Raw genomic sequence first — 24125 nt, forward strand, 5'->3', positions numbered from 1 at the left:
AATTCTTTAATAGAGATTCCTAACCCTCCTTTGGAGGAAGAGTGAGGTATAAATCCTATAAATAAGAACAAGAATTATTCACAGAACTACAGTTTCTGGGATTATCAGGGTATTAATACCCTAGAACGAATACCCTAGAACAGTTTCTTATACTATGGTTCTAAAACTATGGCAGTTTGTGAATAGGAGATCAGGAGTGGATAAACAATAAAGCAATAAATAATCTTAAAATAGAAGTGACAGTCACTACAATTTAAGTAGTGGGATTAATTATTACTCAAAGCTTGATTAAATGACCAGATATTAACCTGGCACTGAAATTTAAACAGGATTTAAATCTGAGATCTGAGAGTGGAAGGCATTCCCCAAGTGGTACAGTATTACAGAGAAGGACCCCTCTTACATACCCCCATAGTGTGGAACATCCAAAGATGGGATGCTGAGGAAGACCTCTCCAGAAGATCTTTGTGATCAGACAGGACACTAAAAGAAGTACTTGAATGCAGTTCAGAATGCATTCAACATCTTGAATGCAGTTCAGAAACTTACTGGAAGCCTGTGCGGTTCCTTAAGAACCAGTGTCCTATGGCTCCAGTTCAGTGCTCCACTTAAGAGTTTAGCAGCTGCAGTTTTGAAGTTATCTTCCAGGACACCTTCAGATATGGCATGTTAGCATGGCCAAGTTATTTGTATCCAGGGATGAATACGGCTCGTGAGGCAACTGAAGTTGGCCAAAGACACCATCAGCCACGAAAGACAACAGGGTCTCCAGTGACAAGTCTGGACCCAAAGTTATGAATCAACTCCTTCAATGGGAGGGCAGCCCCCTTCTAGAGCAGGCGGTTTCCCCAATTCCTGGACTCATGAACCACCAATCCACAGTGCCTTGGATGGGTAGGGATTCACTCTCAGTTTATTCTCCAGCATCCAACCTGTTCACAGAAGTAGAAATAAGAGAGGAATAACCAAATTACTGTGCCTCCAACTATCATTCCACACAGTCATTGCTGTAGTATATCATGGTCAATGGTACTGAAAGCTGCTGAGAGGCCACCCCCCTCTCTGTCACAAGGGGACCGGTTGGAAACTTCTACAATTTGTTTCAGGAAAGTGTGATCCACAGCCTCCCCTTGGTTCAACATTATACCATAGACTCCAATCACAACATTATTTTAATTTCTTCATTTCTTTTTATCTGTGTTCTTTTCGCAGTGCTACCATGACCACTGTTTTTAATTTATGTGCAGGGGTACACTTTGTTGGCGTTCCCTTTCTGTTTCAGAGCCTTCAGTTGCTTCATTCCAGTTTTGGGAGTTATCCCACCAAGGATCAGTTTTATCTATCAAGCTGTATTCACCTTCCTGTACTAGGAGTTCAAGTTCATTTTGTTTATTTCCCATCCTCTGCACACTGAAACCCATGGATATTTTACTTCAATGTTTCTCCTGTGGAGTTTGCCTGGCACCAGCAACAGCTTCCCCAGCCTCTCCTGTAGCTCCCAAGTCTCTATCTTTAGTGCTTATCTTTGAATTTACCTTTGGGCTATTGTCTCCATTCCCCACGGATTTGCCATAGTTTAAAGCCCTCTTGATCTACAGTAGTTTGTCCTGCTTCTGCCAAACACATTTTTCTCCAGTCCTCGTGAGGTGCAGCCCATTTCCTGCCTGTAGTACTTTGTTAAGGAAGTTTGTACTGTTCCCAGAACCAACCCTCTCCTGTCAACACTATCCACAGATGAAATACTAGTCTCTTTCTTTTTAGTCCTCTGTCTTTTATAGGAATAGTTGGCGAGAACACCACCTGAGCCACAGGGTACTTCACCTTCCACCCCAGAGCTTCAGAGTCAGAGGTGATATGTTCATAGTTGTGTCTTGTGGCGCCATTTGTCTCCTTGTGGATTAGTAAGAAGGGATAATAATCAGTGAGCCTGAAAAGTCTTGGTGACCTGTCCTTCATATCCTGGATCTGTGTGCCAGGCAGACAGCGTGCTTCATGAACAAAAAGGTCCAGTTGGCACACAGCTGCCTCTGTACCTCTCAGTAGGAAGTCCCCAAGCACCACCACCCTTGTCCTCCTCCTTCCTGCAGTCAGTGGCTGAATCATCTCTGTCCTTGAAGGGCCTGAGAGTCTTCCTTTCCCATCTGGTATATCCTGAGTACCACTCTCATTGGACAGATAATAAAAGTGATTCAGAATTCTGTGCTTCAAAATTCTGATCCTATTTTTTTCTGTGCAATTTCCTCCTTGTTACAACTCCCATCTTCTTCCTTGACAGTTTCTTCCTGATTATGGCAACAGAAGCTCTGCAGTGCCACAACAGAACCAGCCAGACAATGTGGCCCCAGCAAGCACTCCAATGGTGGCAGCCTTAACCGTCAAAGTCCTAAATGATTTGAGCCTAGAGTAGCCAAAGCAAGGGCCTTCGCTAATACATTCAGTTCACCAAAAGCTTCTCAAATAATCACATCCCCTACCCACTTGTACTACTCAGGATGCATTAAACATTCCTTTTTTCTTCAGATACCAAAGCTTAAACTTGAATTCATGTCTCTTCAACAAACTCCCATAGCTCGAAAAGCTGCTTACTGGTTGCAAGGCTGGCCTGGGCTCTTCCTATCAAGTGGAGATGGGGATAAAAACACAAGTAGAGTCCTGCTGGATTGGATTAATATTTCAACTATTCCAGTACAGTATGCTTTTTCTCACAGTGGCCAACCAGATGCCTCTCAGAAACCAAGAAGCAGAACTGAAGGCAACAGCTCTCTCTAGCAGCTGCTATTTAATGGCATAAGGTAAAGGTAAAGGGACCCCTGACCATTAGGTCCAGTCGTGACCGACTCTGGGGTTGCGCGCTCATCTCGCATTATTGGCCGAGGGAGCCGGCGTATAGCTTCCAGGTCATGTGGCCAGCATGACAAAGCCGCTTCTGGCAAACCAGAGCAGCACATGGAAACGCCGTTTACCTTCCGGCTGTAGCGGTCCCTATTTATCTACTTGCATTTTGACGTGCTTTCGAACTGCTAGGTTGGCAGGAGCTGGGACCGAGCAACGGGAGCTCACCCCGTCACAGGGATTCGAACCGCCGACCTTCTGGTCAGCAAGCCCTAGGCTCAGTGGTTTAACCACAGCGCCACCTGGGTCCCCAATATTTAATGGCATACTGTCTCTAATTTTTAATCTGAATTTTCCTCATATCTATTTGCTAATCTAAAGACTGCCTTGTTTCTTCTTATTTCTGCCTTTCGCCTAATGAAGAGCATGTATGTTTTTTGCTTAAGGCATGAGATGGATCTGGGAAACAGCCAGGCTATAGTATGTTTTCAAAAAATTGGATCAGCTATTGTTCCTTTATCCTAAAAAGTTAGTTATGTAACCTGATACCGGCAGGTAAAACCTGTCGGAATTCCTAGGAATAGGTGTGAATATGTCAATTTTAGTTTCTCTCATTTCTCATCTTTCCCATCTTACATTCAGTTCTCTACATTTCCACATCAGTTTGCAATTTAAAAAATGTTCTGTGAAAATTCAGCATTTGAGTACCAATTTCTCCTAATATGCAAGTTTGCCAAGTATGCATATTTTTGCAAAGCATTTTGCAATGCCTTGTTGCCATGAATGTATGCTTTTTATGCACACTTTACCCTCATGTATGCATTTTTGTACACAAAGCTTGGCTGGAAAACTGAACTGCTAAATTTGGAGAAATGCAAATTTTGAAGGATGGCTGTGTTTGGCTTGCATATAGGGTTGCCAGACTCGGTAGAGGACAGGACTTCTGTGCCTTTAATTGCCCTGCTCTCTTTTGAGTCTGGAAACCTTAAAGAGAAACCAGCAGACCCTTTCCTTGGAAATTAAACCAAGGGTCTGCTGGTTTCTCTTTAAGGTTTCCAGACTCAAAAGAGAGCAGGGCAATTAAAGGCACAGAAATCCTGTCCTCTATTGAGTCTGGCAACCCTACTTGCATATTGTTTTGGAAAATGCAAATTGGGTGGGTCACCTTTAAATGTGAACTGAATTGAATTTCTTCCTCCACCTGCAGCACCTAGAAAAGTCTAATTCAACCTCCAGTCTCCATCTTGGAAACGAGTCTAAATGCAGACCTCATTGCTAGGACATCCGACCTATTTATTGTACTCCCTCCCCCCATTACTATTTTCCCTGTTACCCCACCCCACCCCACTCCTGGCTCTTTGTAGCACCTGGCCTGATGAAGCATTTTGGAGCATTTGAACATTTGCTTATGTTTTAGTGGCATTTCTGTTGGTCCTAATAAAGGTATTGCCCAATTGTGAGTGTTGACTCTTCCCCACCACCACCCCTGCTTAAGGATCAACATAGTAGCTTTGGCTTTTAAAGTGTCCATTGTTACTTATAGTCTGTGAATTTGTCGAATCCCTGTTTAAAGCTACTGGCCATCCCATCCCCACATCCTGTGGTGGTGAATTTCATAAACTAATTAGATGTTGCATGAAGAAGTAACTTCTTTCTGTCTGTCCTGGATCATCTGCCAATCATTTTCATTGGATGAGAAATATACATAACTAGCACTAGCATAATGTTAGCCATCTGCAGTTTTATTATATAGGAGAAGTTCTCCCATCTGGAAACAGTCTTGGATTGCAAGGAAAGTCATAAGGATTGATGGCAATATTGGGAGTAAGTGTTAACAGGGCTGGCCATCTTCCTTTTGCTAGGTGATTAGTGATGAATTTTAATGAGTCATTCATTCTCCAACTTGCCCATTAGCTCTGTAAAATCTCATGCATTTTCATTTTTTAAATTATTTTTCATTTTTTTTATCATTTTATTCACAAAGTATCTAGTAACCTTATGCCCACAAGAAGTTATCACACAAAAGGAATAAATAAAGCTTGGTTTATTATATGATGGGACCCAGGTGGCGCTGTGGTTAAACCACTGAGCCCAGGGCTTGCTGATCAGAAGGTTGGTGGTTCGAATCCCTGTGACGGGGTGAGCTCCCGTTGCTCGGTCCCAGCTCCTGCCCACCTAGCAGTTCGAAAGCACGTCAAAATGCAAGTAGATAAATAGGAACCGCTACAGCGGGAAAGTAAATGGCGTTTCCATGTGCTGCTCTGGTTTGCCAGAAGCGGCTTTGTCATGCTGGCCACATGACCTGGAAGCTATACACTGGCTCCCTCGGCCAATAATGCGAGATGAGCGCGCAACCCCAGAGTCGGTCACGCCTGGACCTAATGGTCAGTGGTTCCTTTACCTTTACCTTTACTTTTATTATATGAAATGAAAGTGACAGAATATATATAAAGGCTGCTTCAGACAGCAAAAATAAAGCAGGTCGCAAATCCTACAATGCATACACACCTTGATCTACAGAGTGAAAAATCTATTTACTGTATCCCCATAAGCCTACAGGAAAGTAAGTATGGCAATTTTGTCATAGAAACCACAGTGAAAGCAAGTTAAGAAATGGAGAAGGGGAAAGAAAGGTATACTTGTCCTTCAGGCAGAATGATTTTTGGATTCCTTGAGGGCACTGAGTAGAATTTTCATTGGAGCCTTGAGAGTTCTGAATAAATTTTTTGTTGGAGCTAGGAGAGCTGACTAAACATTGAGAATCTAAGGCTTTTAATCCAATGTCATCTAATGGAGAAGGGAGGGGGGCTTTGAGATGAGCAATTCCTATAATTCCAGTGGTTTTATTGTTCCATTGAATTTATTTCAGAGTTTCCTACACGTTTCCCACTTTGCTTATTTGCTTAACAAAAGTTGAAGGAATACAGTCCTAGTGGGCAATGACTAAAACTGGCCATCCTTGTCTGCCTCCTGTCTCAAAGGTTTTCCCCCATTATCTTGATGGCATCCATTCAGATGTAAAGTAGATTTTAATGGTAGCTAGAATTACACATGCTGATCTCTACACAAGGTGTGAGGAGCTTCAGGATGTGAGCTGGCCATTAGCCTAGTGTGAGTATACTGTATATACTGTATCAGAATTTGGCTCTCTGCAACAGATATCAAATTGCAAATGTTTAGAAAACAAATTACTGTTGTTACCGTCTCTGTATGAAGAAACATAGGCAAAGGGTTCTATGCTACTCTTGCTTATGGTGGCTGTAAGCATACCATATGATACCCATTAAGCTGCAAACAGTATGGCAGATCACACCCCCACTTAGGCCTTTTAAAAAATGTCAGTGCGCTCTAACCATTCAGTTATTCAATCAGGAAACAGCTTTGCGTCAAGCAGAAAGCAGACTCCCTAAAATTGCACAGCCCTGTAGCCAGGATGGAATCATTGAGTGTACCACCCACCTAGGATTTTTCTTTTAGTTGGATCTTTAATTGTGGCATAACAAGCACTGTCTGCCTTGAAAGAACGACAGGTTGTTTTAAGAAAAAAGAGCAATTCTGTTTGTTTGTTTGTTTGTTTGTGGCTCCCTCCAAGAGTGTAGTTGTTGGGAGTCCAAAAGTCTGCTCATGCAGCATTTCCTCTGACTCAGAGTGGCTTTTTCATGATCTCAATCACCCTAAATGAACCTGGGGGTGTAGGGTGGGGAAAAACCAGCCTGTGTAGTAGTAACATGACCCCTAAGAGACTGAGTTAAATATTAGGATTATCTATTATAGGCTAAGGTAAGACCTTATGCCTTTGCTTTTCCCTTACTCTGCTTTTCAATGGCTCTTCCAGATGTTCTCTTTATTGAGTATTCATGACAAATTGTATTCATGCTGGTATTGGGGCAGATATACATGATCCCGCTTCCAATACTGCTGTGCCAGGTGAAAAGCGGGGGATAGGGGAAATAGATTTCAGTGGGACGTAAATTGCACCTTACATTCCTAATAACACTGCTCTGTGTGCCATTATCTTCTGAAGCTGCTGGAGGGATTTTCTGTGGCTTGTAAAGTGAGGAGAATTTGGTCCAAGAATTCAAATATCCAAATACTCTGTACAAGTTCTTAGGAGCCAATGTTTGGCACTAAAACATAATGTAACTGAAACCAGAATATTAGAGGATTTTTAAAGTGGGGGGTGGGGAGAGTTTTATTAGTTTTCCACGAAACAGAGATTGTTCAGATGGAAAAGATATCTGGAAAATATGCCAGTGTCCGAATACAACAATACCCCTGTGGTGTTTTACTGAGTACAGAGAGAGTTTACAAGTTGCTTATTCCAATGTCCTGAGTAAATGGACTATTATTGATCAAAACACATGCCAAATTCTCAGAAAACAATGAGCTTCCAGGAGTTATGTTTACAACAGATGGATGCCTGGTCTGCATGGGGGTCCTAAGGGCTCCATGACAGACTCAGGCTCCTGCAACGCAAGCAACAGGTTTCATTGCCCTCTATCCCCTTCACTTTACTGATGTCCTCGTGATTCTGTGAGTCCAGGTGGACAGATGATCAGATGAACACACATTTTACCACACGTCTTTACCTGATATGTGGTAAAACCCGAGCAACCCTGTCTAATTAGGGAAAAGAAGGGAATTGGAATCATAGAATGAAGGGATGTAGCTTTACTCCTTTGCTCTTGCTGAAATCCCAGCTGGAATTGCCCCCCCCCATCCCAATACTTGCAAATATCAATGGGAATGGTAGATGCTTAAAGGGCAGCAAATGTTCCATTATTTGGCTTGGCACTGTACTTTTACAACCATTTCAATTTCTTGCCCTATCCAGCAAAATATCTTAGGCCATCTCTGGCCATTCCAATCCTTGCAGAATAAATGAATGAATGAAACAACAGCACTGGTGGTTACTGTTGTGCCTTGTGGCATTTTTCGGCAACAGCAGAGTGCTTCATGCCAGCACTTTGCAGCAGTTTTGCAACATTTGGATTGTTAATACAGCCGCTGCCTTGAGGCAGCATAGCCATCACTACAATGTTCCCAGGATTCTTTGGGAGGGGAAAATGTACTTTAAATATATGATGTGTGTTGTTTAGTCGTTTAGTCGTGTCCGACTCTTCGTGACCCCATGGACCAGAGCACGCCAGGCACTCCTGTCTTCTACTGCCTCCCGCAGTTTGGTCAAACTCATGTTCATAGCTTCGAGAACACTGCCCAACCATCTCGTCCTCTGTCGTCCCCTTCTCCTTGTGCCTTCAATCTGATGATGTGTACACAGCCCAAAACACAATTATTATTGAAGGGCTCTGGATCAGAAGCAGCCAGGTGTGATAATCTCCCCCTTTTGCAGTTGTGCTTGTTTCCCCATCTGTGCTCACACTTTCATCATTTGTTTGACTACTTAGGGTTTCATTTATATTGTGAATTGCTTTGAGCATAGGTCTGCGGAAGTGGTATAATTTGTTGCATATAAATTCAGGAGCTCTCCATGTATTCTCACACAGTCAGAACTTTAAACATAATGAAAAGTTTAATACTATGAGTTTATCTGATGATGTCTCTCTAAGCAGCAACTGTGATTTGTTTTTTGCTGCAGGAAAGACCCTTGGGCGAGGTGCTTATGGGAAAGTAGTACAAGCAGCCGCTTTTGGAATTAAAAAATCACCCACGTACAAAGTAGTTGCTGTAAAAATGCTGAAAGGTACGTATGGTGTAGAAGAATTCCACTTTCACTTTGTGGTGTCCAGACTGTGTGGGCACCCATTTTCAGCTGTCTTGCCTCTGTAGTATATCTGAAATCCTGTTGCCATTTGAGTCAGGGACTATAGCCCAATGGTAGAGAGCCATATTTGCAGGCGGAAGCTCCACATTTTGGAATACAGCCCCCATCAGTTCCAACTAGCACAATCAGCGGTCAGGGGAAACTGGGGTTGTCACCCAGAACATCTGCAGGATACCAGTTTGCGGAAGGTTCATGTAGACAACAATGAGCTAAAGGAATCAATACTCTGAGCTGGACTGAAGTACGGCAGCCCACAGTCCAAATGGTGCAGTTACAGGTTTCTGAACTTATAGTGCTGTTCCTGCCTAGGGTTCAGGTTTGCTGAAAGCGTCCTCACAACCAACAGAATGCAGCTGGTGCTCAACAAGAAGTGGTGACAGGAGCCGGGGCAAGAAATCTCCAGGTAAGAAGTGCCCTAAGTAATAAGTAAACCATTTTGCTTGGCCTTGCAGAAGGAGCCACCGCCAGCGAGTATAAAGCTCTGATGACTGAGCTGAAGATCTTGACACATATTGGTCATCATCTGAATGTTGTGAATCTGCTGGGCGCTTGCACAAAAAACGGAGGTACGGACAACTATGACAAAAAAAATGGTGTTCTGGTTTGCTATTTTATTTATTTTTATGTAAAATATAGCTTTACTTTTTTGTATTTATCACAGGCTGGAAAGATTGTTCTAAATGCTAAGATCTGCTGGGCTTTTTCCTTGTTTTAACTTCAAGAGTTAAACCATGACTTGATAAAACTGTGGGAAAATACATTTTTGAGATGCTGGTCTGAATTAAATCACACACAGATCAAACTTTTCTAGCAATCAGTGTGAAACAAAGATGAGAGTAGGGACTTCAGGGGAAATATTACGGATTTCTTTCAAATGCATTCTGATTTAAGTAATTCTGCTGTACTGCTGAGACAGGCACTTGAACAATGACACAAAAGGCACAGATGTTATAAATTGTCACATTTCCCCACCAAAATGTTTATCATCTTGTTCACAGGGCCACTAATGGTTATAGTTGAATATTGCAAATATGGAAATTTATCAAGCTACCTTAAGAGCAAAAGGAATTTCTTTTCTTCCAACAAGGTAATGTCCCAAATGTCGTATTTTATTTCTTCAGTTCACCGTCCACTGAAATAATCACAATAATTTTATTTTGCTGCACAGTACATATAGGAACAGGTGTTCAAATGCCCTTTGGCCAGTGCAAATATGAGTTGCTTTAATGTACAGATATAGAAAAATAACCAGGTTGTTGTAAAGAATTTTACAAGGTTGTACCTTCCCCAGTGCAAGACTTCATTGCAGGGTTCGGCAGCGATGTATTTTGGATATGGAAGGAAGGATATGTAACCTCTGGGTCAGCCTAAGTGCAATTCTATGCAAATGACCCTGGGACTTCCCAGCTTGCACAGGTGCGGTGTTGAAGCCATAGGACAAGACCATTAACTCAAAAATGTGGAGCAGGAATACAGCTCCAGACCAGGGCCATCTCAAGCAGGTCGGGCGCCCTGGTGCCGTGGTGCAGCGATCACTCCGGCGCCCCCGCCCTGGTGGGCGGGCGCAGCGTGCAGCACAGCTTCTGCACGGCTTTGCCACGCAGCGCCCCCCTGCCAGCCCGGCACCCTGGCGCCCTGCGCCACCGGGACTACCCCTAGAGCCGGGCCTGCTCCAGATGCACATTGGCCCTTTGCCCATGGGCTGGATCTGGCCGCCAAAGCAATTCTATCCATCTGCTCCTGGCTCCACTAAATTTAAATCAAAGTGAAAAATGTGAGAGGGAAAGATGGGACTCTCCTTTCTCCAAGCTCCACCTCCCACCCCCCTACTTCACACTCCCCTTGAGAGTTTCTGTCTGGCTGGAATGTGTCCTTGAACTCTGATAGTGCCTTTGGTTTGCCTGGATGAAGGACAGTGAGGTGTGTGCAGAAAATAGCCTATTGCAAAAGGTAAAATTTAAGAGATATTTCTAGCAGGAGAAACTGGCTACTTGATGTGTCGTTCCACTCCCTTGCTTTAATCATTTTCTAAGGGACAGTGTTTTCCAGTGGTGGTGTCCCAGGACCTCACCAGCACATTTACAAAGTAATTGAATGGAAAGACCACACCACATGGGGTACAATCTTTTCGAATACATTGATTTAACGGGAGGGATAAAAGCACATGCTTAACTTTCCTGCTGAAATCTGTTGGGCTCAAAAGTGCTTAACTTTGGCTAGAGTAGTATCTTCTGTTCCATCTTCTGCCAATTTTCTCCCCCCCCCCTTTTTTTTTTTGTCTAAAGGATGCCTCCATTCAAGGAGAGCTGGTGACAGAGAAGGATGTGGAGCCCATTGGTGGTAAGAAAAAAAGACTGGAGAGCGTCCCAAGTCGAGAGAGCTTAGCAAGCTCTGGATTTCAGGAAGATAAAAGTTTAAGTGATGTGGAAGAGGAAGAGGAGGGTATGTATTAATTCCTTCCTCTTTCTATGCAGCCTGTGGATATTTTTACCGCGCGATCTGCATCTTTGACATTTTCTTTCCCCATTTATCACCCTCATAAACATCCTTGGGAGATACTCGGATCCAAGAAAAGATGGTTTAAAATAAGCTTATTTACGACGTTACTCAATCGGACAGGAAGATGTGTGACTGTTTCTGTGGTCTCTTCCTTAACCTTGGGGAAGTGCTCAGCACTTCCCAATAATTGTTTTTTGTTCTCACTAGTAAGCTAAGTTTCAGGCACTCCATTGTACTGTGGGCAGCACAAAGTCATGTTAACCTCGTATGCGCTGAATTGATTTCAGATTTGGATGAATTCTACAAGTGGCCCCTCACCATGGAAGATCTAATTTCTTACAGTTTTCAGGTGGCCAGAGGCATGGAGTTCTTGTCATGTCAAAAGGTTAGTTTTCCTCCTGTGCATTTTCCCTCTGGAAAATTAACAATAATGGGGTAATGTTTTGTATGCATTATGCTTCCAACAGCCTACTGCATAATAGGCTGGGAATGTTATCCCCATATTGCCCTCTAGTCTTTTTCCTGGCAGAGGAGCTATGCCCTTAATAGCTGCATGACAGACAGAAATTCAACAGGTGCAGCTTTTCTGTCACCTTTGTAAAATGCATCTTTAAAATTGTTGCCTGCTTGTTAAGACAGAGTCCTTATTTGGGGGGGGGGGATGTGGAGAGCCAGTGACCCTAAAGGCATATGTACATTAGAAGCATATTATCCACCACTTACATTTTTTTAAAAAAAATTAAGTGGTTTACACAATTTTAACTGCTGGTTGTTAGCCACCTAGCATACAGCATGCCCTAGCCACCTGGCATAAATGAATACATAGCTTCCAAACCCCATTCCCAGCACTAACCAAGGTAGTTCTTATACCAGTTTAGGTTTGTGATGTAACGACGCCTCGAAGAATCATGTTTCTGTTTTGTTAAATACAAAATGTTGGTGTTACTCCCTGAAACTATATTGAGAAAGAGGGGTTTTCCCTGCACCCCAGGAAACTCGCTGCACATAGGAAGCATAGGGCAAGGCTGCTGAAGTAACCAGCGGCTCCTCATCTTCCTTGCAACTAACTGCATCAGGGAAATTGCATCATGGTGAAGACAAACTGGTTTCTGTGATTCAATGGCAATTTTGTTCCCCTAGAACTCCTAAAGGAAGGAAGTTTTCTTTTTGAGGCTCTCTCTATAAATAAATGCATGTTTATTCATGTCTTCATAGCGTACACAACGGACTAGAAACAAAAGGCTTGTTCATCCATTGCAGTTATTCCTCTGCCTGGGGTTAGATCCAGGTGATCTGGAACCACATAAATAGCCACTGATAAACACGCAGGAATATGGTCATCTGCAGCCTCTGACAACATGCTGAAGTATGCCTTGTGTGGCCACTTACCACATCACCAAATAAAGAGAGGGAGAGAAAAGAGGATATGCCTTCGCGAGAAATGTGCAAATGCCAGTTTATCAGCATAGATGGAAACTGTTGTTGGCATCCGTCTGTCTCGGGAGACAATGGAGGAGTGTGCCTTTGGGAGTGAAGTCAAACTATTGGAAGGTTGCAGTGCCTGCTGTGGTTGTAGAGTTCAATATGAGAGAGACATGTTTTGTTGCAGCTGGGGCAGATGAGAGTGTCCAGTTGCAAAGAATTAGTTCCTCTAACCAGATGTAGTTCCTCTTACCAGACAGGTGTGCACACCCCTTCTTAGTTTGCTGCCCAGGCACCGGCTGCTCACAGTTCTTCATCTTTAAATGGGATGTGAACTGGGTAGCCCTTCAGCTAGACAACTGGTTTTCTGTAAAGCAGGGCACATGGCCACTCTCCTTTGGATTTCCATCGATGTCACTGCTGGGAGTAATGGTGTAGTCAGAGGCTACAGATGACCACCTTTCCATGTGGTTAGGGTCACCGCGTGGGACATTCTTCAGTGACTGTTGCATGTCGTCATCAGCATTTTATTTGTATTCCGCCTTTCCATAGGAAAAACCATGCTCAAGGGGGCTTACAACAAAAATATCTGCATAATCACAAACATAATAAAAGTAGTCATAACTGACTAAAACACATCAAAAAGTACACAACCAAACTGTACCATTTTGACATAAATAATAAAAAGTTCTAAAAATATACAAACAATTCATATCATGAACAGCAACCCCCCCACCAACAACCCCCCCCCCAAATAATACCCCAACCCAGCGGTCATAGTACATCTCTAGAAACATGATTTAATGTTCACAGCATCTTCAAATCTCAGCTCTCCATTTGAAAATAAATGTGTTTCTAGAAATACAAGTTTCTGGTTTGGGGGAAATTAAAGATTTGGTCCAGATTTCTGTTCAGTTCAGTTTGGCTCTCTGAAAACAGGCCTGGTTGTTGTAGACTTCACTACAAATTCCCATGTGGTAGGAAAAATAGCTGCTTATCTAAATCTATACAAAGTCCTAATTGATTTTGTATTTTATTATGTATTTCCAAATGCATTACCTACAAAGCCTAAAGCAGTCTGACTTATCCCTTGGTAGAACTCAACAGATTAAAGGTACACATGTTTAGATTCTGAAGTGATTCTTGGAAAGCACCTTTGCATTTCATTATGGCAGTTCTATGTAAACTTTAGGCAACTTCCAGAAGAAAATGTAAACCGAGCCATTAAAAACATGAACATGTATATTAATGCTTTTTAAAAGGACATGGAAAAGATTCAGCTTTGTGTTCTGGAATCATATCGGGATCAGCAATGAGACTGTTTAATGTTTTCTTGTAGTGCATCCATCGTGACTTAGCAGCCAGAAATGTCCTTTTGTCTGAAAACAATGTTGTGAAGATCTGTGATTTTGGCCTTGCAAGAGATATTTATAAGAATCCTGATTATGTGAGAAAAGGCGATGTAAGTCAGCATGCTTCTTATTTGCCCCATTGTTCATCATTTTGAACAGCTCACGGAGAAGTTTTCTAAATGTTTACATTCTCTGTGCTCTAAAAGGCCCCTGAAAGTGATTGTACATTTTTTATGTGAAGATGAGCGATCCAGATGAGTTGTATGCACTGTGACAGTTTGCATCTTCCACAACAATGCTCGGAAATGTTCGCCAGCTCTGTTTTTTGAACAGTTTACATGTTGATATTTGTTTCTTGGCTAACCTTGCTAGGCCAACCAGTAAAAAAGGCTTAAACTTTGTTTGCAAAAGAAATAGAAGTTTGTGTTTCTTCACTGGGGGTGGAGTGGGGCTTAATTTGAGCTATGGCTCATCGTAATTTACGTAATTTAGCTCAAGAATTTGTTGGCACTGTTAGGACACAGCCCTGGAATGTGTGAAATAACTTTTCTTCCCAAATAGTATGGGAAACAGCCTTATTAGAAAAACTAACCAACAAACTGAAACAGGCACGGGGACGAATAGAAGACTCCTTCACCCCAGTTTGGTTCCCCTTTATCACATACACAGCCCAACAAGACAACGACAAGAATCTGCCGACAGTATACGAATCAATCTGGCTAACCTGATTCAAAAATACACACTCACACCCCGCTTGCACACAAAAACAATTCTCAGTACAGCCGACCAAAGACAACCAACCACACCCTAAGCCATCCCCCAACCTCTCTCACCACCAAGGAAATACAACAAGAGAACCCATACAAGTAACACTGACACAACCCTTCACACATGCTAAGTAGAATAATAGAAGCATAACCACCCCCACCCCACCCGCCACTCCCTCCTTCACCTCTTCCTCCCCCCTCTTCCTCCCCCCTCCTCCTCCTCCTCCTCCTCCTCCTCCTCCTCCTCCTCCTCCTCCTCCTTCTTCTTCTTCTTCTTCTTCTTCTTCTTCTTCTTCTTCTTCTTCTTCTTCTTCTTCTTCTTCTTCTTCTTCTTCTTCTTCTTCTTCTTCATTGTTTAAACCAATCCATAAACCAAGAATTTATACATTGACCCACTGATAATGAAACACATGTTGTAGATATTTTTCAACATTTATTATGCTATTTTTGTGATATACAAATGACATGAGAAAACTTGGTATACTTATTTGTATAACATTATTCTTGTTTATAAAACCCAATTTAAAAAACCAACAACTTTTCTTCCCCTTTGAAAAAAGATATTGATGTTCTGGAATAATATATGCATTGCGCAGCATTAAGGAACTTTAGGCACATGCAAAGCACATTTCTTTAATACAGTGGAAATCACAGCATACCTACTCACGGTATTTGCATCCAGGGCTGTCTGTATTTAGCTTTTGTAGAAGTGCAGGAAAAAAGAACGTAATTGGCACCAGGCACCCAACCGAGCTTCCTGAGACTCTCAGCTTTTGAAAACCAAGTTTCTAGTCCTTATATTTGTGATGGCTGGCTTGAAACTGGCCAAATCTCTAAAGTCAAAGTGGAGTACTGTATGTACAAGACAAACTGCATCTCTGGATTTAATATCATTTTTTCTAGCACAACACTCTGGCCCTGTGAGCAGAAAGGCAACTTCCACGTGCAGCCTAAAACAACAATTCTAGCTCTGTAAAACACTTACATTGCTATCTACAGCTAATTTCATTTTGCTTGAAAAGTAAGGCCCTTTGATTTTGTTACAGGCACGTCTCCCCCTCAAATGGATGGCACCAGAATCTATATTTGATAAAATCTATAGTACCAAAAGTGATGTTTGGTCCTACGGAGTACTGTTGTGGGAAATATTTTCTCTAGGTAAGTTGTTCTTTAAAGAAAAAGTGAATTGATTCTATCCTAAGATCTCTGAAATCAAAATCAATTGGATACAGTACCCAATTCATTGTTAGTGCAATCCTGCACACGCTACTCAGAAGTAATCTTCAACAAGTTCAATGTGACCTACTCCTACCTAAGTTTGTTAAGGATTGCAGCTTAAATATTATATATCAGAAACGGGCTTGCAATGATCTGCTTACGTTTTAGTAGAAGTTAAACCAATGTGTTTTGAATATAGGAAGCAAAAGCTCAAGACCTCAGAATATGTTCTTTACCTGAATGGCAGCAACTAGCAGGCAGTAAAGGGGCCCATCAAAAATTGTCTGGTGGACCCTGCCCTACCTTCTCTCCCAGCCCCTGCTTTTCTGTATTGTGCAATCTAAAATCACATGCTGTATGCTTAACCTCATTTTACAGAACCCAGAAAGGCAGAGGCTAGGAGGCCCTGGAATGGCAATGATGCAGTAGGCCCTTGTTATCTGTGTGGCTTCTAAGAGGCAGCTTGCCTCCTCCCTTGCCACACTGCAGGCTTCTCTTTCAGCATGGAAGATTCTAAGGCGGGTTATGATGCAGTACTGGGGTATTGGCTGGAAAAGGGGAGAATAGGATTGCCAGACTCAATAGAGGACAGGACTTCTGTGCCTTCAATTGCCCTGCTCTCTTTTGAGTCTGGAAACCTTAAAGAGAAACCAGCAGACCCTTTGCTTGGAAATTAAACAAAGGGTCTGCTGGTTTCTCTTTAAGGTTTCCAGACTCAAAAGAGAGCAGGGCAATTAAAGGCACAGAAGTCCTGTCCTCTATTGAGTCTGGCAACCGTAGGGGAGAAAAACACCACTTTGTTCAATGCATGGGTGGGCAGGAGGAGGTCTTGGTGCTTTTGAGGATCTAGTGACTTCACTGTTGTTCACATCAGAACCATGGTATTGTATTAGTCTGTTAGGTAAAGGTAAAGGGACCCCTGACCATTAGGTCCAGTCGTGACCGACTCTGCGGTTGCGTGCTCATCTCGCATTATTGGCCGAGGGAGCCGGCGTATAGTTTCCGGGTCATGTGGCCAACATGACAAAGCCACTTCTGGCGAACCAGAGCAGCACACGGAAACGCCGTTTGCCTTCCCGCTGTAGCGGTTCCTATTTATCTACTTGCATTTTGATGTGCTTTCAAACTGCTAGGTTGGCAGGAGCTGGGACCGAGCAACGGAAGCTCACCCCGCCACAGGGATTCGAACCGCTGACCTTCTGATCAGCAAGCCCTAGGCTCAGTGGTTTAACCCACAGAGCCACCTGTAGTCTGTTAATCAGCATTTATTATGCTACACAAAATATGACAATTATTTATAAATAGCAAATAAACTATGAACCATGTGTGTCTACAATGACGGCGACAGAGTAGGACACATGAAAGGAGAGGTTTAAAAATTGTTGTCAGATAATCTACCTATCTATCTGTGTAATATTTCTTTAGATAGACCTTACCCGTTCCTGCACTTTTCTCTGCAGGCCATAATAGCAATAAAGTCTGTGAGATCTTTCCCAGTCTGCACCTGTACTGGAATTGTTGTTTTGTTTTTTTAATGTTCTAAGATGTTTTTATTGTTTTATCACTTGTTGTTTTTGCCACCCAGGACTCCTTTGGGAGGAAGGGTGAGATACAAATTTAATAATAAACAAACAAGCAGCCTCCAGCAGCACAACCACAATCAGCCCTTGGATCTCACAGTGCCAGGCCATTGCCATTCACAGCTGCTTCCTCCTCATACTAATCCATGGGGCTCACAGGCAAACAAACACCGAAATTATCATCTTTGGGTGAGCATGCCATCTAGGATGGAAATGCTGAGCAAGACAATAATAATAATAATAATAATCTTTTTAAAAAATGCAGGATACAAAATCTGTCCTGCAAAGGAAGCAGCAATTTCATTCATCAAAGAAGAATGGTAGAAGAGACAGACACAACAGCAGAGGAAATTGGTCCATGCATGCAGTTCCTTAGACAAACAGTCTTTTGGTTGTTTAGTACTTGTTGCTGGGATTGCTCTCTTGCCTCATAATTAACTCTTACTACCCTGAGAAAGGATGAGCAATTGAAAAGCTAAGCTAAAAGAAAAGAATATAGAAAATAGTATGCCCCTACGTTACATCAGAACTCATTGCCCATCACCCAAACAGAACAGAAGCGTGGTGGGAAGCAAAATAGATCTCAGGCTTTAGAGCAGGAAGATGGCTGGCCTGTGGCCTCTTGATGTTGATGGGCTACCAGGTCCCATGCTGACGGGGCTGATGGGAGCTGGAGTCCAAAATTTCTGGAAGGCCGCACAGGTTGGCAACTCGATTTAGAAAATGCTTAGTCTCTAACAGGATGCAAATGTTGTAAAGGTTCACATGTCAGAAGTGTCTGTGGTTTCCTTTGTTATTCTCTCTGTTCCAATTTCCGAGTGGTTTTTTTTTTAATTCTTCTCTTTTAGGTGCATCTCCTTATCCAGGTGTTCAGATAGATGAAGACTTTTTCAACAAGTTAAAAGAAGGCATAAGAATGAAAGCCCCAGATTTTGCAACCCCAGAGATGTACGAGTGCTTTGGACAGTATCATTTTGGGCATGCATTACTTTGGGACAAGCCAAACAGTGTGCACATGTAACAAAATGCCATCAACCTTCATTAGGATAAAAGTGCTTTGGGAATTTAGAACAATAGGATTTGGGAAAGAGGTGCGCAAACCTTCCCAGGTTTCAAATGTGTTCATACCCTCACAAATACTCATTTGGGGGTGGCTAATCTGTGGCCATCCAGATGTTGAATTCCAGCTCCCATGATCCCCAGCCATCATGACCAATGGTCAGGGGTGATGGGAGTTGTAGTCCAACAATATCTAGAGAGCCACCGCTTAGCCACCCCTGCTGTAGGCAGATAGTTAACCTAGTTTTAGGCAGGGGACGGGACCGGAACAGAGAAATTGTAGGTGGTGAAAAGGTTAAGCACCACATTCTCTACTCTAAGTCACCCCTTCCTGAATCATTTTCCCTCTCTTTCCTTAAAAACATAATTTGGCTTTGGCTTCAGCCAGCTTTTTCCTTAAATGAACTTATCCTTAAGATCTGCTCTCTGGCTTTGGGATTTAAGGCAGGGGTGCCTAAGCTGTGGTCTTCCATATGTTTTGGACTTCAGCTCCCCTAAGCTCCAGACAGCATGGAGGGCCACACACACACAATTTAGGATGAATGTATACTAGTTCCTATGCACATCTCACAATCAGAATGATTCTGTGTAATTCCTATGGAGACACATTCATGGAGAACATGATATCAGAAAGGGACATCAAAACGATTTTGGGGTGATGATTCTGTAAGTCAGGGCTGGGAAGTTGGAGTCAGCTAGAGGGCCAGGTCTGGAAGTGGCCAGCCCCACACAGACTACTTTGACCGGTGAGGCCACACATCCTCTCATTCACCTGATATGAAATAACATCAGGTGATTGTGGCCCCAATCTGCAGTTGCATTCCCAATTCTTCCTTTGCAACTGGATTGAATTCAAGCCATGGCTGCAAAGGATGGTTCGTTCCTTTGCATCATCAGCTTGAATTCAAGCAGTGGCTGTAAAGGAAGAATTGGGAGTGCACTGCCCCTTCTTCTTTTGCAGGCAAAATTCTGTGCTTTTTTCATTTTTCTGTTCAGAGGGAAAGAAAAAAGCAACAAATTTGAGAAATGCTACATTTTGCCTTCCCCTGCAGCAGCTACCTCCTGAACTTTCCCATGCTTGGTGTCATATATGACGTCAGGCTAAGAAAGATAGGTGTGGTGCCCCCAAAATGACTTGTTGGGCTGATCTTGAAGCCCAAGGACTAGAAGTTCCCAACCACTGACGCAACCAGACTCCTGTATGCAGGATATTCCCAGAAAAATCTAAATGGATGGCAATACAATTTGATGACACCAAAAGCCTATTAGGATCAGTGGTGTTAGGGATCCCAGTGAATACAGGCTCCAAATTAATTTAAATCCAGGTGCATTTGCAGGAGCCCTTGGAAGAACCACAACTCTAATAATCTTCCTTGCCTGCCATGCTGTTAGACTAGAGCAGGCACGTCCAACAGGTAGTTACAGGTAGGTAGCCGTGTTGGTCTGAGTCGAAGCAAAATAAAAAAATTCCTTCAGTAGCACCTTAAAGACCAACTAAGTTTATATTTTGGTATGAGCTTTCGTGTGCATGCACACTTCTTCAGGTCCAACAGGTAGATCATGATCTACTGGTAGATCACTGGATGTCTGTGGTAGATCACTGGTAGATCACTGGCTCCCCTCAAAGAAGCTCAACAACTTTGGCTCCCCTAAAAAATGCTCAACATTTTAGCCCTTCACCCCCCCCAAAACAGGGCTTTCCCGCCTCAGAAAAGCTCAGCAACTCTGACCTGAACCCCTAACAAATGGGGGCTTCCTCCTTCCTAAAAAAATCTCAACAACTTTGACCTGAACTCCTAAAAAACGAGACTTTCCTCCTCCCTAAAAAAAAGCTTAAGAACTTTGACCAGAACACCCCAAAGGGGGATAGATCACTGCCAGTTTTTAACTCTGTGAGTAGATCACAGTCTCTTCAGAGTTGGCCACCCCTGGACTAGAGGATGGGGGGGAAAGACCTACCATTTTTCCCTACTGTTGCTGCTCCCTACTGGTGGGACAGGGGAATGTGTTTTGTGGTAGGAAAAATGGGGAAAACCTTTGGTTATGGGGAAGGCAGCAGGGACAGGTGAGGCAAATGACAGAAACATACCTGTGTGAAGTTGGGTGGAGCCAGGATGCCTTCTCCTGCTGGGGTTTTCATGTACGTAGAAGACATCTGGGGCTTGTAAAACTCACCTCTTCTTTTGCAAGGGATTTTTACAGGCCTCCCAAGTTAGGTTTCTAGTCTGAGCTTGAAGAACTCCCCCAGCATCTCAGATGCATAGCACATGCATGACTACCTCCTAAAGTATGGGCCCTCCCTCTTATTTCTTTTTCTGCATTTTTGTACACAAACCCTGGGTCAGGTGTCACTTCATAAATGCCATAAGTGCAACAATAGCCCTCAATTCTGAGGCCAAAAGTTGTGCGAGGGTTAAAATTCCCATCTGAAGCCAACTGAACCCACCTTTGTTACACATACAAATCCCTAAGCCCAGCATCTGAGGATCTACCAGACATGGCCCACACACTATTAATCCTATCTTAAGCGGGATGGGGAGGTTGGCAAATAAAAGCAAGGATTCTCAAGAGATACCACATGAGATGTGTGACATCCTGTTCCCCCTTTATGCTCCACGGTCACTCTGTTCAGCCACCATTTACCAATAGTCCTATAATGGCAAAACTACAGAATGAAACTTTCTGGTTTGGCTATTGTGAGGCCTGTGTGCTTTTTGGGGTGTGTGTGTGGATAACAAGTGAGAGAGGAATCAGTGAAGAGCAGCAAGGGTTATCAGAGATTGGGGGCAGAGGTCTGTGATGCAGGCTCCCGGGGGCTCCTGATGTTTGGCTTATGCCAGAGAAGGTCGATGCAGCAGCTTGATAACCTTTCAAACACATGAAAGGCTGATGTGAGCAATGGCGTAACTGGTGCTTGGAGGGCAAGAGATAATGGGCTTACACTGCAGTAGAGAAGCTTTAAGATTTCAATGCAACAGAGATTTCTCTAGCCCCGAGATTAGTCTGGCAAACGAGCAACCAAGCTATGGAGCCTTGCGAGGAGTTTAAGTATTTGTTCATCATTCACATGTAGAAAGAGGAAGAATGAAAAAGCAGGAGTTTCATCATCACTGTACTGACTTCTTCCTCACTATCCTCAGAACCTAAATCCTATGAAAAATAATTAAAACTGCTACAGTTAAATCTATGTAGCTTAGTTACAGGTAGTTGTTGGTCTGACGTAATCGAAACAAAAATAATAATATTTTTTTTAAAAAATTCCTTCCAGTAGCACCTTAGAGACCAACTAAGTTTGTCATAGGTATGAACTTTCGTGTGCATGCACACTTCTTCAGATATCTGAAGAAGTGTATCTGAAGAAGTGTGCATGCACGTGAACGCTCATACCTATGACAAACTTAGTTGGTCTCTAAGGTGCTACTGGAAGGATTTTTATTATTTATTTTCTATGTAGCTTAACTCTGTAGAAATGCCTGGAATACTCCAAGAGGTTTGATGTATTCTCTACGGCACTGGTGGATCTTCAAGGCCCACAAATGCTCTGAACTCTGAACTTTCACCGTTTCAGTATTTGGTTTGAAGTACATAAAATCAGAGAGAGTTTAAGTTAGAAAGTAGGAGAGAGAGGAGGGAGGGGGACACGTATAGAAAATAATTTGAAAATGGATCCCAGGTTGCAAGTTTGGGTCCAGGGTGGCTCCCAGATCTGAAGTCTGCTGTTCAAATGCGAGCCATAGAAGAAGCAGCACCCACGACACGCTGTCTTTTGCTTTGGGCAGATATCAGATCATGCTGGATTGCTGGCAAGGTGATCCAAAGGAAAGGCCAAGATTCTCAGAGCTGGTGGAGAGATTGGGAGATCTACTTCAAGCAAACGTAAAGCAGGCAAGCAGCAAAACGCAGGGTGCACCACGTTTATGGTGTTTCAGGGAGGTCCTGGTGGACTCCCTAGGGAGCTTGGGGACTCCAATGCTTGGCATTGTTTTTACACTATTTCTGTTTGTTTATACTTCTGTTTATGTAGGATGGCAAAGACTATATCCCTCTGAATACTATATTATCAGTGGATCCTGAATTTGACCATTCCTCTCCAACGTCCCCTAATCCTCACGAGAGAGGAAATAATTCAGTACCAGCCTTGAATTACACAAGCGTCGAAAACACTGGGTATGATGGAATACCAAGATATTTTACGTCTATAGCAAAGTAATGACTAGCAGCATGGATTTTGTGCATGCCCCCTAAAGTTTTTCTGGAGTTTCCCCAACCATACAGAACAGATTTAGGGGGTGTGAGGGGAAAGAGGGGGCAAAGTCCTGTTGCACAACTGGATCTCATTCTGCTCATGCAACAACTTAGTTAAATCCTGCCCATGGAGTGTGTTTCTTCTCACCCTTGTTCAGATGTTCACAGATAGGAAGAATATAAAACAGAGCAGCTCAATGTACATACTGTATAGGGTTTGTTTTGAAATCATCTAACAAGCTTTTTCTTCTGCTTGCTTTTCAAGGAGATATGTTAATGCCTTCAGAATGAAAGTCAAGACCTTTGAGGAACTTTCACCCAAAAGCAAACTTGGATGTGATGTAAGTCACAATCAACCTACTAAAATGTGTGGTGTTTGCCGTTTTAGATTCAGCCTTGTGTTGCTGAGCTAAAGAGGAATACAACAGATCCTTTGTGGTCCTCTTCCTCCAAGATGGGCTGATGTTGTGGGAAGAGCGACTCGTTTTGCTGTGCAAGTTGGTATTGTCCTGTTGATGCACACGGCGAGAGTAACATGTTTAAAAGTAGCATTGCTTATTTTTTTCATACTGTTAATTAGCCAAATGGAAAATAATGTGCTGGGTGTGATATATCTGTGTGGAGAGTGTGTTTGTATATTGCAGGGACCTCTAGGAGGGATGCAGTGCACACTCCCCACCATGGCTGGCCTTTTCTCCGTTCGTCACAGTAGAGTGTGACAGTGGAACTAGTCTAATTACTCATTCATTTGATCTCTATCCAGTCCTTCCACCTGAACCTCAGGGCAGTTGATGGGCAAGGTCCCCAAACCACAAACTGACTTAGGAAAAAGTTGGGAATATATAACCTGATTTTTAAAGAATTACTTCGCTATTCTGACTTTTTGAAATCAATCACTCACCTACCTTCTCTACTGCTGTATTACCACTGAACCAAAAATGGTTCTTTAATTTTTTTAATTGTAGCTGGGGCACTGCCCCATCTGCTCCCATCACAACATGGAGGGCACCCGGTGTCATTTTTATTGTGCATACACGGTGATTTGTGCTCATGATGGTATTGAATGAATGTTTATTATTACGGCAAAAACAGCCAGCATACTAAAACCAGAATTTCTGCATAGTTCTTTACAAAAACGATCAGTGCCTGCAAAAGGTTCAGTTTTGGACATACCACTTCATTCCCAACCAGTGCATGTCTCATAGCTTCCTGCTGAAATCCTGTAACTTTTTGTCCCACAAAGGTTCTGGGTTGTTTCCCCACCCTCTTGCCCAATTTAGTTGAGCAAGAGTGCCCCCTCCAGATAGCAATAATGCAACAACGTGGCAAAAGCAGCACATAATAACCAATGCAGCGGAGGGGGCCG

The 24125-nt window shown here is 42.9% G+C and overlaps 1 protein-coding gene across 3 annotated transcripts in view; it reads left to right on the forward strand.

The window, feature by feature from the left end:
• Positions 1 to 24125, forward strand: part of FLT1 (fms related receptor tyrosine kinase 1) — a 110231-nt gene that overhangs the window by 82367 nt on the left and 3739 nt on the right. For all 3 annotated transcript variants that reach the window (XM_035114270.2, XM_035114269.2, XM_060273818.1), the window contains 11 exons: positions 8432 to 8536; positions 9070 to 9183; positions 9616 to 9704; positions 10903 to 11059; positions 11404 to 11501; positions 13878 to 14000; positions 15704 to 15815; positions 18304 to 18403; positions 22294 to 22399; positions 22539 to 22681; positions 23025 to 23100. In XM_035114270.2, the coding sequence (XP_034970161.1) occupies positions 8432 to 8536; positions 9070 to 9183; positions 9616 to 9704; positions 10903 to 11059; positions 11404 to 11501; positions 13878 to 14000; positions 15704 to 15815; positions 18304 to 18403; positions 22294 to 22399; positions 22539 to 22681; positions 23025 to 23100 (1223 nt within the window). The remainder of the gene's footprint in view (positions 1 to 8431; positions 8537 to 9069; positions 9184 to 9615; positions 9705 to 10902; positions 11060 to 11403; positions 11502 to 13877; positions 14001 to 15703; positions 15816 to 18303; positions 18404 to 22293; positions 22400 to 22538; positions 22682 to 23024; positions 23101 to 24125) is intronic.

Source organism: Zootoca vivipara, chromosome 4 (assembly GCF_963506605.1).
Source record: "Zootoca vivipara chromosome 4, rZooViv1.1, whole genome shotgun sequence".
In the NCBI taxonomy this organism is placed as follows: Eukaryota; Metazoa; Chordata; class Lepidosauria; order Squamata; family Lacertidae; genus Zootoca; species Zootoca vivipara.